Here is a 13,963-nt window from a genome sequence, read left to right as displayed (position 1 = left end):
GGAGATCAGGGTGGGCTTCGTGGAGGAGGTGAGGCTTGAGTGGAGCCTAGAAGACTGGTTAGGAATTAACCTGGGCAGAGAAGGAGGGGAAGTGTTCAAGGCAGAGGAAATAGGTGACACGCATGACATGTTCTTGGCACTTTGCTAGCAAAGTGTGCTCTCAAGGTGGTGGTAAGAGAAGGGTCAGCAGGAGCAGGTCACAGGGGCCTTGAGTCACAGGGAGTTTGGGCTTTGTCCTCAAGTTTGTGTGCAGAAATTGAAGAACTGTAAGCAGCGATGGTAAGATTGCCTCGGTTGCAGTTTGGAGCATAGATTGGAGGGGGGCCTAGCTTGGAAACAGCTGCAATGCTCCAGGTGAAAAATGAGGAGGGTTTGCAGTGGAATGGAGAAGCAGGCGGTGGCTGCCAGAGACATCTAGCAGTTACGATTGAGAGCTCTTGGAGCGTGATTGGAGGCAGCTAGTGAGAAAAAGGGAGGCATCTGGGGTGACTGTGGGTGAGGGTCTTCCCAGACATAGAGGAAGCAGATAAAAAAACAGGTCAGAGGCAGAAATGATACTTAGCTTTGGACAAGGTGGGTTTAAGGTGCATGTGGGAGAACGTCCAAGAGGAGAAGAGCAGAAAACAGGCTTGGTCTGGGGCTGCACAGAGGAACTCCATCTGCAGTGGACCCTGGTACTTTAAATCAAAGGCAGGACTCATTAGCTTCAGTTTACAGATAAAGCTCAGTGAGGTTAAGCAGTCTGTCCATAGTAACACAGCCATCAAGCAAGGACATGAACTGAGATCGGATTTCAAGTTCTGTGGTGTCTGTGACACCCAAGTCTTGTGCTAATTCCCCTGGCCCAGGATGCCCTAGCTTCTGCAAGGGAAGGGGTGCAGGGGAGGAGAAGGCAGGTGTCTGAGTATGTTTCTGTCTTCTCTCCACGTGTCTTCTGCCTGAAATTGCATTTGCCCAGAACTTGCTGGCAGAGGCATTTCTAGGTAGCTTAGAGATATTGAGAGATGAGGAGAGACTTTTTTTTTTTTTTAATATTTATTTATTTACTTATTTATTTGGCTGCGCTGGGTCTTAGCTGTGGCATGTGGGATTTTCAGTGGCGGCATGTGGGATCTAGTTCCCTGACCAGGGATCGAACCCAGGCCCCCTGCGTTGGGAGCGCAGAGTCTTGGCCACTGGACCACCAGGGAAGTCCCTGAAGAGAGAGAGGCTCTTGTCTCCTGGTAACCATAAGACCTCAACCAGCACACAATAAGCACGTTGGTGGTTGTCAACATGTGAGGATTTCAACAACCGTGAAGTCGGCTGGGACTAGGCCCAGGGAGGCTGGTGCTATGACCGCAGCCACCTCAGGGACTCAGGAACCGAGATGCTGGGGACCCCTCCTATCTCCCTCCCTGACCAGCTGCTTCTGTCTTTTGAGTAGGTTCTACCCTAGAGTGAGCTGAGGTCGGAGAGACTGAAGGTTTCCACCATCCTACAAGTGAGCTGAGTTGAGGCCACCAGGGCCTGGGAGCGGGGTGGAGAGTAGGGTGGTTTCCAGCCCAGTACCCTTGACAAAAATCTTTTCTTAGCCCCAGTAATCACATCCTCAGAGAAGTGTGCCTTGGCTCCCTTCTAAATCAGGCCTTCCAGCCTACTGTCTCTCAGGGTTTTTTTTTTGGTTGTGTGTTGGTTTTTGGTGCGTGTATTTGTCTGCCTAACTAGATGGCAAGCTCCATAAGACCCGGACAGGGTCTGTTTTGTCTGCTTGGCATGTTCCTAATTCCTGACTCACATCTGTCAAATGAATGAATAAATGAATGAGTACCTCCTAGGATCCAGACTCTGGGCCTCACAGCAGAGGCAGCTCTTGTCTGTTTACTGAACGTGCTCCAGCGAGCAGAACGTCACTTTCAATTCTGCTATTGATGGTGGGGTCAGGGTGCACTAAGAGGTTCCTTCCCACCTCCCCTCCAGGAAACAGATGGTAAAAATACTTTAAACATTTCTGCTTCCCCTAGCACCCTCTGCGCCCCTATCCTACTCCACCCAGCCGCAGCCCCAGCTCCTTTTTAACTAGGGCTGAAATGGAATCAGCCCAGATGGGCTCTGGTAGTCAGTTCTCCTTCCTTCTAACTCTGGGCACCACCCTGGGTGGGATGAAATTTCTGTATTTTGTGAGCTGTTCCCTCTTCTCTCCACAAACTTCCCAGCCTTCCTCAATCCTCTTCAACTTGTGCTCATACTCCTTTTTTTTAATACTCCAAAGACCATTTCTCAGGCTGTAACTTAACTTATGGCCCTTCAGTCCAATAACAACACATCCTCACTATATGCCAGGCGCTGGCTCGGGCAGGGAGTGGGGGTGGGGTACACAGATGAGCATGACATGACCCCGCCCTCTGAGACTCACAGTTTTTGGGTTTTTTTGGTTTTTTTGGCCACACATCATGGGATTTTAGTTCCCCCACCAGGGATCGAGCCCAGGCCCTTGGCAGTGAGAGTGCGGATCCCTAACCGCTGGACTGCCAGGGAATTCCCTAGGACTCAGTTGACTGGAGAAAGCAGACATGCCAGTTATCGTCTCAGTGTAGAAAGAAGCCCCATTTAGTTGGAGAACCAGGCCAGGGCTTGGGAAGTAGGTGGCTTCTATGGCGGGCACCTAAAGGGACAGAGGAACCCACCTTTCTGAGAAGGTGAAAGACATTCAGGTGGAGGAAATACAGAAGCAAAATCATAGTTGGGCCTGTGTGGGCAAGGACCATGGATGCAGAGCATGGGGGATAACCTGCGGACGCAGGTGAGGGTTGTTCATGGAGGCTCTTCAATGTCAGGTGAGGAGACTGATCTGACTCCAGTGGGCAATAGGGAGCCATTGAAGGTTTATGAGCTGTGGAGTAACAGACTCTGAGCTGTGCTTTAGGAAGGTCAGTAGGGATGTGAGGCGGATGCTCTGAGTGGAGGGGAGGCAGGGAGACCAGTTACAGTGTTGTTCCCTCGGGGAAGGGCAGCACTCATGGGCTATAAGAGGGCAGTGGCAGAGGGCTAGAAGGAGTCGAGTCTCCTGTGTGGTGACTGGTCTCTCTTAACCAGCCCCTCAGCCTGAGTTTGGTTTGCCTTCCCCATTTCTCTTTTTGTCTTCTGGTTTTTCCCAGTTTAAGCAAAGAAGGAAATTCACAAACAGCCACAAGCAGCTCCCTCTTCCAGCCTGGCTCTCTCTTGGCCCAGGCTCTGCTTGGCTGGGTCTTAGTATCCTGGACCCCTTTTCAGGGTCTCCGGCTGAGAGATCTCTCTTTTTGCTCCGTCACTGTCTTCAGATGCCCACCCCTGGGAATCAGAAAGCTGTGCTGGAGCAGCTGTTTTGTCAGTGAACCATAGAAGCAGCACTGCTCTACTCCTAGAAGTTGCCCATCACCAAGGGGCCTGCGAAAGGAGGGGACACCTTGCCCTTCCCCAAGGGAACTCACTCTGAGTAGGCCTACGGGACCCACACTGGTGAAACAACTAGAGACCTGTAGGGGGTTGGAATGTTCTCCCAGCTCAGAGAGGATCGGGGGCTCTGTCTGCCTCACACAGCTAGTAAGTACAGAAGGTGGGTGGCCTAGGGTTTTGCTTGTCTAGTGCCTCAGACATGGCACTCGGAGAAGGCAGAGCTGGCATCCGATGTGGGCCCCTGGGCTAGGTCTCTTTGATTTGCTGTGGGGAGTAGTCCGCCCAGAGAACTCTTGGGGTTTTCTCAGGGCGAGGGGGAGGATGTGAAGTCTGGACCCCATTTTCCTTACACCTCCGGGGCTCTGGACACGTAGCTCACTGTCACTGTGAGGTTCATAGCGCCCTCGAGGGGCCAGCGTCCCAGGGGATTCCCAGGCCCCTTAGGGGATGGACTCATGGGGCGTCCGCAACCTCGTAGGTAAAGCTTGCCCGGCCCTCCCGGGGTGTGTGTGTGGGGGCGGGGCTCCAAGCTCGGGGACTCGACCCGGGCACCCGAAAGCCCCCGAGTCCTATCCCTGTCTGACCCGGGACGTGCCATGAGACAACTGATCGGCAAGTTGATGAGCACCTTCCGGAAACAGGGTTAAGGGGCGCACAGGACATCCAAGCGGCCGCTTTGATCCGGCTCCCACTTGTCCCCCCATCCCCCCGATCTGGGGTCGTCTGGGCGGATGTGATGGGGGACCTCGGGCTCGGAGGGTCCTGAGTGGGGCCTCCCCGCCTGCTCCGCAGTCTCCCCTGCCCCCTCCCCGCCCACTCCTCGGCGGTCGCGCGCTTCGGTGCGCCCAGGGGCGCAGGGCTGGGCGAGCCTCCTTCCTCCGGCTCAGCGCTGTCGCCGGTTTCCTGCGATTGTGACTTCACGCTCGGCTCTTTCCTCAGACCCCTTCTCTTGGCAAGCCCTGAGCGCCCCCGATCTTTGGCACAATCGCTTTTCTAGAAATGCGGAGCGGGGAATGTGGGGCTTAGCTCCCATTTCCACTGTTCAGGAGTGGCGCAGGTGTCTCGGCCCGGTGGGAAAGAAACCTGCCCTGTTGTTTTTTTGTGGGGGAAGGGGGCGGGGGAGCAGAAGTAGTAAGGAGGGGACAGGCCCCCCCAACCTGCTGGAAACACTTGTCTCCTTCCTGGGAGGCCTGGGGGAGCACACAGTCCCCTGGTCATCGGGTTTGGCCCTGACCCTGCCCTTCCCCCGGATGCCTCCAGAACACAAGGTTATCATCGTGGGACTGGACAACGCAGGAAAGACCTCCATTCTCTACCAGTTGAAAGCGACTCTCGGATGGGGGGCGGGGCTGGGCCTTCCCACCAGACTGACAAGCATTTGGACCAATCACCGGAGCCCTTCCCTGCGTTCTCGGGTTCCCCTGTAGCCAGGAGGATTGACTGGAGGAACCTGGTGTGACCTTCCTGGTATAGTGGCCGCTCAGTTCAGTGACTTCTCGGCCAGGCCTTCGAATCGTGCTCGGTATGAGCAACCCCACTGCTCCCCTCCGTCTACCCCCGGCCCCTGCCAAACCCGGTTGCGGGCTTGCAGCTGGCCGAACCTGCCCGATGGTCTCCGTGCTCTTCGCTCCCCCTAGCGTCAGGTCTCTCCTTCTAACTCCTGCACCCCAGTCTTGTGTCTTCATTTTCTCCCCCTTCTTCAAACCCAAAAGGTAGGGCCAGCTTTGGGCCGGCCTGGTCTCTGTAGCTCCTGGTCTAGCAGAGTCTGGCACAAGTGCTGAGTAATTATCCATCGGAGCTTTTCCCGATATTCACTCTGGATGGCATCTCTCCTGTTTGGATCCTATTCAGTTAGGAAAATTTTCCCCTGAAAAAGTAATATATATATATATTTTTAATTAGAAGAAAAGGGAAATTCAAACAATACAAGCATATATAGTGAAAAGTAAGTTTCCCTCTCAACCCTAACTCCCAGTTTCACTTCCCAGATTTTCCAGAGGCATTCCCTACATATAAAAACGTGTGTGTTTTCTAAGTCACTTTAAACAAAGCCCCTTTCTGATGGCCCTCAACTTATGTCTCCTTTTTCCGATCCCTTGCTACTCAAAGTGTGGTCCACAGACCGGCGGTGTTGGCATCATCTGGAAGCTTGTTAGAAATGCAAAATGCTGGGCCCTAGCCCAGACCCACTGGATCACAATCTGCACTTTAGCAAGACTCCCAGGTGATTCAGCTGCATATTAAAGTTTGGGGAGGCTGCTCTAATAAGTCTCCCCTCTCTGGGGTCCAAGCCAGGCAGGACTTGGTCTCACTCCTGTCTGCATTCCCTCATGCCCAGCAGAGGCTCCATCAACCTGGGCTGAATTGTTCTAAGTTAGATTCAGCCTGACTTAAGGTGGGGGCCAGAGCTGGGAGTGGACTGGGCTGAACACTTGGTACCCTCTGCTTCCTCCCCAGCCTGACAAATGAGGTGGTCCCTACATGTCCCACCATCCGTAGCAACATGGAGAAGATTGTTTGGCAAAAGACCCACTTCTTCATGTGGGACACAGGAGGAGAGGAGGCTCTGCGCTCCTCTTGGAACACATACTACTCCAGTGCTGAGGTGAGGAGGGTGCCTGGGCTTGGAGGAGCTGTGTGATATTAGCCAGTCACTTAACCTCTCTGAGCCTTGGTTCCCCCATTGTGAGATGGAGACCATAATAATGACCTCTCTGGGTTGTGAAAATTAAATAATAAAACAAGAGCTAATTCAGATGTGTCAAATACTTAATCCAGCACAAAGCCCGTTAAAATTTTTGAATGCTTCCTGGCAGCTTTGTCTGCTTGCTGTCAGCTTTCTGTTTGATGCCTTGGATGGGGTAGGCCCTTTGTCTCTGGGGGCCTTACTTTCTCATTCTGGCAGCAGCAGAATCCAGTGGTTTCATTCCTGGAGTGGGAGCTGATTTCAAGCTCCAGTACTGCTATTCATAGGCTGTGTGGCCAAGGGCAAGATACATCACCTCCCTGACCCTCAGTCTCGTAGTCTGTAGGCATCGTAATAGTTCCAGTTCCACAGGGTTGTGGTGAGGCCTAAACGGAGTCATGAAGGCCCAATGCTTGGCATAACCTCTGGCACACAATCAGAAGTTGTGCTCAGTCCACCCTGGGTCTGGGTAGAAAAGGGAATTCAAATGGGACTAGGGCAGTGAGGTCTTGAGAATGCACAGTTTGTTTTCTGTGGGACTTACATCAGGGCAGAGTACAGTGAGCAAGGAGACACGTTCATTGAAGAGAAAGCCCATCACCCACAACTCGCCTTTGCTGGCCAGTTCATCATCCTTGTGATTGACAGCATGGACCGGGATCAACTGCTGACCGCTCTGTAGGAGCTGTATAAGATGCTGGCCCATGAGGTAAGACCCCTGCAGTTGGGAGAGGACCCGGTGTACTAGCTCTGTGACCTCAGTCTACTCACTTAGCCTCTCTGAGCATTATTCCTAATGCCCCAGTCTCTGAGAACCTCTATCCCAGCAGCTTGGGCAGGGCGAGATTATCCCAGATGAAGGGCAGTAACATCCTCAGCACAGCTGATCACAGAAGCCAGAGTTGCAAGTTCAGGTTCTGACCCCACTTCTCACTCATTGTGGGACCCCAGACAAGTTACTTCACCTCTCTAATCCTCAATTTCCCCAAGTATAAACGGGGAGGATCATCAAATTCCTACCTCCTGAGATCATTGTAAGGATTCTATGAGCTGGCTGGGAGGCATTCCAGGAGCTGTCGGTGTCACTGGATGCGGTTGTTAGTGTTGGGCAGGACCTCCATCCCCCCGCCACCTGGGGAAGCAGGGGAGGTAGGGAGGACTCATGGGGCAATGAGAAGGGGGGCTGGATCCTGGCAGGCTGACTGGGGCTGGGTTCCTCTGTCCACAGGCTCTATGAGATGCTTCCGTCCTGATCTTTGCCAATAAGCAGGACATGAAGGACTCCATGACCACTGTGGAGATCTCCCAATTCCTCACCCTTAGTGCCATCAAAGACCACCCGTGGCACATGGCACATACAGGGCTGCTGTGCCCTCACCGGGGAAAGGTTAATGGCTGTCCCACCTGGACCTCCAGGGCTTGGCCTAACCAGTGGTGCTGACCATCAGAACCTTCTCCTGTCTCTCTGTTGTCAGAATCTGGCTCACAGTTAGCTCCTGGGTCAAGACAGCTGAGCATCTACCCATGGTTAAGATGCTGTGGGTAAGCAGTGAGCAAGACAGGGTCCCTGCTCTCTAGGGGTTTGTTCTAGTGGGGAGAGAGGTGACACTCCACCTAAACACAAACATTTTAGGTACTGAGAAGTGCTTGAAGAAAGTGAAATTGAATAACAGGGATGGGTTTGCTTTAGCTCTGGTCGTCAGGGACCATCTCTACTAGGAGGTGACTTCTGAGCTGAGACCTGAATGAAGAGACAGCCATGGGAAGACCTGGGGGACAAGCCTTCCAGGCAGGAATCTCTCTCAAGTCCTTTTGGCCTTGAATTTCCTTATCTGTACAGAGGAGGGTGATTATACCTGTTCCCTCCCAGAGTTCCTATAGAGAATAAATGATATCATTCATTTAACATTCATTGGGCACCTACAGTCCATCCTCCATATCCATGGGTTCCACATCCTCAGATTCAACCAACTGCAGATGGAAAATATTCGAAAAAGAAAATGCCAGAAAATTCCAAAAAGCAAAATTTGAATTTGCCGTGTTCCAGCAATGATTTACATAGCATTTATATTGTATTTACAACTATTTACATAGCATTTACATTATATTAGGTATTATAAGTAATCTAGAGTTGATTTACAGTATATAGGAGGATATGCCTAGGTTATATGCAAATATATGCTACTTTATATAAGGGACTTGAGTATCCGAGAATTTTGGTGTCTGCGAGGATCCTGGAACCAATCCCCCATGGATATGGAGAAGTGACTATACTTTGTGCCAAGCACTGTTCTAGGCACCTGAGAAACAGCAGTGAACAAAGCGGACAAAAATCCCTGCCCTTGTGGAGCTTATTTTCCAGTGGGGGGGTGGGAAAGAGACAATAAACAATAAAAATAAGAAAAATACACGGTAAGTTAAAAAGTGATAAGTGTAAAGGGGAAAAATCAGTAGGAAAGGGAAGTTGGATGTCTGTCGTGGGGAATGTTGCAGTTTTAGATAAGGTGTCCAGGGAGGGGCTGCTGAGAAGGTAGCTGCTTAAACACCTGAAGGATGTGAGAGAGCTAGGTCATGGTCCTACAGAAAGGACCTCGAATCAGGCCTGGAGAATTCCCTTTCCTCTTCCCTCTCAAGTGGAGTCACAGCAGGCTGGGGACCTGGATGTCCAGTTGAAGGAGGGGAGACTTTAAGCAGGCCAGCCCAAGGAACCACACATTTCTGCCAGTGTCCTTGCCAACTCCCGGGTCAGGAGGACCCCCCTCCCCCAAACCACAGTTGGTTCAATTCAAGCGGCATTTCCTAAGTAACCCCCATGTGCCAGACACTGTGCCAAGTGATACAGACGTGACCAAGACTCCACTCCTTCTCTGGGGTTGCTCACAGTGTAATGGAAGAACTTGCTCATGGAGCCTCCTCCCAGGCCTTTGAAGCCACCCTGGTACTGACCCAGTGATGGAGCGGGTGGGAAGGGGGCACTGGAGCCTTGCCCAAAGACACTGCTGAGGTGGGTCTCCAGACCTCTTCCTCAAAGAAGCCCTCCCTGACTCCCACTCCCAGACATCCAGAGGCCTCTGTACATCTCCTTTCTAACCTTTATCACAGTACGTAGTTACAGAATTGTTTGATCATTTAATATCTATCTCCTCTGCTAGACTGTAAGCCCTAGAGGGCATGTCTATTTTTTCACCAGTAACCCCTAGCACAGTACCTGATACATGGTAGGTACACAGTCCATTCCTATTTGTTAACTGAACACAAAATTGGTTATAAATTTGGTCACTCCATCAGTCAGCTCTGGGCAGGGGCTGGGGGCTGGGAAGGCCATCATCCTCATGGGACATGCTAATCCTTGCCCTGTTCCTCTGTCCCTGCAGGCTGCCTGCCGGGCTTCAGTGGATGCAGTCTTGGGCCACTGTCAACTGATGTCCCAGCCTGAGGCCAACCAGAAACTTTGAGGGTTTTGCATGGACTATGTGGGTGGAAAACCCAAGTGACTATTTGTTATTTTTCTGTGATTCTCTGGTGGGACCAGGGGCAGCTATGGACAGTGAGATTGCCGCTATCCACCCAACCCCCACTGAGGAGCTAGACTGAGCACCGTGAATTGCTGCAGACAGGACAACAGTAAAAGCTGCCCTTCACTCCATGGGAGCAGGTGTCCTTCTTGGAGACACCAGGGAAGCTGTTGGATGTGCTGGGGGATTAGGAAGTGGAGCCCCCTCCCCTCAGCCCTCAACCTCTCTGTAGGACAGAGTAAGAAACCCTGGAATTTTTCTTTATTTCCTAGAACCCTAACCCTAACCCCCTCACCCCCCACTCCAGCTTTCTGGCCCCTTAGACATCTTTGTCCCCTACCCTTTGATCAAAGGAGATTCCAGAAAGGTGAAGGGGTCGGCTCAGGAGAAGGAGAGCAGAGCCAAAAGCTGGGAGGGGAGAGGGCAGAGGACAGGACCTTCTGGCCAGGGACAGTCCCTCGCACTGCAAGGAGTTCTACTCCTCGCTCACCCTCCCATTCCCTCTGACCACAGCTTTTGAGCTTTACGCCGCACCTTCACTCCCAGTGTCTTTCCAGTGTGAATCCTACTCCTCCCAAATGTCTCAGATTCCTAGAGCATTTGCTTTTCTTGTCTTTTTGTAGTGATTTTTTTCACACTGTATTAGGAATTTTATGAAGGTGTAATAAATGTCATTGAAAACTGCTCACCTCTTATTTCTGCCTGCTTCTTCTGCTTGTGCCTCAGACTGGCTTTTGGTTTTCATACAAAGCTCTCAGGCAGGGGAAATCCACCTTGGAAATGGAGGGGGGCTGCCTCAAGGGTCTATCTGCCTAGGGGACTGGCTCGTTGGTCCTGGGCTCTACGGCTCTCTGCCAGGTGACTGACACCGTCCTTGCCAGGATTCAGAGCTCTGGGCTCTGCCTGGGCCTAGGGGAAAGAGTGGTTTGATGCTAACTCATGGAGGAGGGGAGGAGGGGCCCTTCGGGGTTGGAAACGCCCAGGGGTCCTATCAAAGCAGAGCTGGAAACAGGATGGAAACCCAGGCTACCCATCTGTGTACAGGGAGCAGTGCTATTACCCCAGAAGACCTGGGATGGTCCTGAGGTCAGTGGGTCTCTTCCCTTCCCAAGTCAGGTAGTGACATCTCTGTGAGAGGCTGGACACAGATATAGAGGGCTCAGGATTTTTTTAACCTTGTGGTTTCCATAAGGCGTGATTGTGGAGAAAGAACTCAGGAATTCTAAACATCGCCATTCAGATTCTATGTTCCTTCCATTAGATTATTTTCAAAGAGAAACACAATAGTTCAAAGGTAGTATCATCCCCTTATTCCACGGAAACTCATTCTCACTGGTAACAAGCAGGAAGATGGGGGTATAGCTCAGTGGTAGAGCATTTGACTGCAGATCAAGAGGTCTCCGGTTCAAATCCGGGTGCCCCCTCTCTCACCAAGACTTTTCGCATTTTCTTAGTCTTGGCAATGCACATGTTGACGTTCCCTTACAAACGCGAGGGAAAGGATCCTCAAGCACTGCTGACCCGTTTTGCAGTCGGGCGAGGGTGGAGTCCCCGGCCCGGCCAGACCACGCCCTCAGTCTGTTGGTGGATTGTACAAAGACCCACTCTCGTAATGGTAGGGCGGAGGCGGTAGCACCCGCAGGTGGCCTTGCCCACGGACCCCAATTGCTGTTGAGAGCAAGAGAAGCTGAGTCTCTAAGGGCCGGGCTCGGGCTGGGGAAGGAAGGCCGAGAGGAGTCTACGAGAGCGTGTAGGATGGAGAAATGGGCGCCAAGAGAAACGCTAAGGGAACTCTAGCAGGGCAGGAAAGGGGGACCCAGGCCCAAAGGAAGGCCCCTGAAGTGAGGAATCTCTAGGGACTTCCCCTCCCACATTCCCAAACTGCAAGTTTCTTACATCATTAGAATTCTTTAGTTCAGAGCTTCAGGAAACAAACCCTGCACCCAGATGAGTAATCTCTTGAGATTCATTTTCTCTCCGTCTCTTGTAAACATTGGCCCTCCCTTCTGTTCTTGCGCCCGGCACAGCGCCTGCGCTAGAGAAGCACTAATAAGTCATCCGTGTGGTTTCCCAGCAGAGGGGGTATAGCTCAGTGGTAGAGCATTTGACTGCAGATCAAGAGGTCCCCGGTTCAAATCCGGGTGCCCCCTCAGTGGCTTTTTAAGGCACCGAACTCCGATTCTCCAACAATTTTCTTTACAGCTTTTTTTTTTTTCTTCCACAATTTTGTGTTGACATTTCCTTCGCCACCTCTATTTTGGGCGGATGAGGAGCGGCGAGAGTACAAAATACAGGAATTCTAAAGCAGTGGCTCGCAAAATGTGGTACCGAGAACAGCACCACCACCTGGGAACGTGTTAGAAATGAGGATTCTCGTCCCTATCTCTATTGAGCTTGGGGGTGGCGCCCAGAAATCTGTGTTTTAATAAGCCCTCCAGGTGATTCTGATGTATACTCAAGTTCTAGAAGTTTACATTAAAAAAAATGACAGGTCGTTTGCTTCTAATTATTTCCAAGTTGCTGTTTCAGCCTGAGTTCTTATTAAGAGACCTTTTAAAACAGACCGCGGGGCATCCCGGACGGGGGAATGTACAAAGAAATCAGTGCCGGAGCTGGAGTTTCGTCCTGGGACCTCTCACCTTGACCTCTCGGAAGGTAGGGGCAAAGACTTGTGAACCTGCCCGGCTGGAGTAGGAGGTCGCGGGCAGCTCCAGGCCAGGACCGGAAAAGTGAGGAAAACCGCAGAACAGGCGCGATGCGGCTCGTCATGTGCCCACTAGAGGGCAGCAAGAAGCTACAGCTGGAAGCAGCAGTCTTTTTGATCCTGAGCCGGCAAAAATAGCAATTTAAATAAGACAACAAGAAGAACTTACAGATAGGCCTTGTCTTGTCCCATTGTGATTGAATAGAGGGCTTAGGACTGGAGGAGGTTGCTTCTGGGACCCTGGGTCCTGAGGAAGGAGGAACTGGGATTCTGAAAGATTAGAGAGTCTTTAGGACCCCAGCCCCGTATATGTCAGGGCGCCCCCCTCGCCCCTCTATCTCCCTCCATCCATCACTCGAGTTTCTTGCCGTCGTACGAAGTAGGTCGGGGAGGGAAGAGGCACCTCCGTGTCCTGACCTGATTCCCTGCCGTCTATTAAATCTCCTAAATTGCAGGTATTTTATTCTGTTGTGGTAGGAATAAAAAAGGGGGGGGGGGAATCTATCCCCAGAGCCTGCTATAAGGTGGTGGCAGTTGGGGTGAGACATTTCCTTGCTCTGGGACTGGCTTTGAAGATTGACTGGGTCGGGCCCTGAAGAGGCCTGGGGTCCCCGGAGAGGAGGGTGGCCTCGGTTACCTTCTGGGGGTGGGAAGGGGTCCAGGTTATTTCAAAGTAGGGGTGAGCCAGGCCCCCTCCACCTCCATGTCTGCTGGGCTGGGGGGCAAGACAATGGGGACAAGACAATTGTCTGCTGGCAATGGGGGATGGGGGTGGGATAAAGTGGAGAGGAGCCACGGGAGGGCGTGGAATTCAGGCCTCTGCTGCAAGGGGAGATTCTGGGGTGGGGGTGGGCATCAGAAACCCACACAACTCCATGGAACAGCCCAGAAAGTCGGGAAGCCTGGTGGAGCTGGGTTGGGGGGTGGGTGGTAGGAGCTCATGGTCCGAGGAAGAGGTCTGGCCTCTCGAGCCTTCTCTCCACCGCTTTCCCCCGGGGAGTCAGGAGGGGAAGGGAGGCAGGAGCTAAGGTGCGGTGTGGGGGTAGCTGATGCTCTTCGGGGGTTCCTTCAGCCCGAGGGTCCCCCGCCCTGTCCCCCTCCTGCGTCCGCTGCCCCCCCTCCCCCCGCTTTGGGAGCGGCCGCGGGAGCTCTCGGGGAGCGCTCGGGCAGGGCTGGGAGGGCTGGGGGAGCCTCGGGGCGAGCTCTGGAGGCGCCGCGCCCCCCCCCGCCCCGCCCCGCCCCCTCCCCGGTCCCCGCTCCGGGAGGCCGCTCTGCTCGCTCGCCGCCCGCTGGCGCTCCGCCGCTCTCGCCGCCCGCTGGCGCTCCGCCGCTCTCGCCGCTCTCGCCGCTCTCGCCGCTCTCGCGCTCCGCCCGCCGCTCCGCCGCCCACCCCTCCGCCTGCCAGCCCGGGGGACCGCGCCGCCAGAGCCCGGCCGGGGCAGCTGCGGGCCGGGGGCGGGCCCTGGCCCCCACCATGCGGGCCGAGCTCTGGCTCCTCGTGCTGGTGCTCAGGGAGGCTGCCCGGGGGCTGAGCCCCCAGCCCGGAGCAGGTAGGACTGGCCGGAGTTGGCTGGGGTGGATCGGGGCGGGGGTCGGGGGGCAGGTAGGCGGGCGTGGGCATGGGCAGGTACCGGCAGGCTGGCG

General features: G+C 53.4%; 3 protein-coding genes and 2 non-coding genes across 7 annotated transcripts in view; 4 read left to right on the top strand and 1 right to left on the bottom strand.

Annotated features, from left to right (window-relative positions):
- LOC132354513 (large ribosomal subunit protein eL19) overlaps nt 1-13,963 on the bottom strand; it is a 410,792-nt gene that overhangs the window by 26,778 nt on the left and 370,051 nt on the right. The window lies entirely within an intron of this gene.
- Nucleotides 4,011-9,523, top strand: ARL5C (ADP ribosylation factor like GTPase 5C). Its single transcript, XM_059908116.1, is given in 7 exon segments — nt 4,011-4,056; nt 4,675-4,735; nt 5,872-6,019; nt 6,726-6,809; nt 7,329-7,448; nt 7,450-7,487; nt 9,475-9,523. Coding segments are annotated over 7 exon segments (546 nt in total).
- TRNAC-GCA (transfer RNA cysteine (anticodon GCA)) lies at nt 10,968-11,039 on the top strand. Its single transcript has one exon. It is a non-coding gene; the product is annotated as a tRNA-Cys (tRNA).
- Nucleotides 11,694-11,765, top strand: TRNAC-GCA (transfer RNA cysteine (anticodon GCA)). Its single transcript has one exon. It is a non-coding gene; the product is annotated as a tRNA-Cys (tRNA).
- PLXDC1 (plexin domain containing 1) overlaps nt 13,794-13,963 on the top strand; it is a 60,948-nt gene continuing 60,778 nt past the window's right edge. Inside the window, exon 1 of the mRNA XM_059906375.1 lies at nt 13,794-13,869. Within this exon, the coding sequence (XP_059762358.1) occupies nt 13,794-13,869 (76 nt within the window). The remainder of the gene's footprint in view (nt 13,870-13,963) is intronic.

Source organism: Balaenoptera ricei, chromosome 20 (genome assembly GCF_028023285.1).
Source record: "Balaenoptera ricei isolate mBalRic1 chromosome 20, mBalRic1.hap2, whole genome shotgun sequence".
In the NCBI taxonomy this organism is placed as follows: domain Eukaryota; kingdom Metazoa; phylum Chordata; class Mammalia; order Artiodactyla; family Balaenopteridae; genus Balaenoptera; species Balaenoptera ricei.
This window is presented reverse-complemented; position numbering and strand designations above follow the sequence as displayed.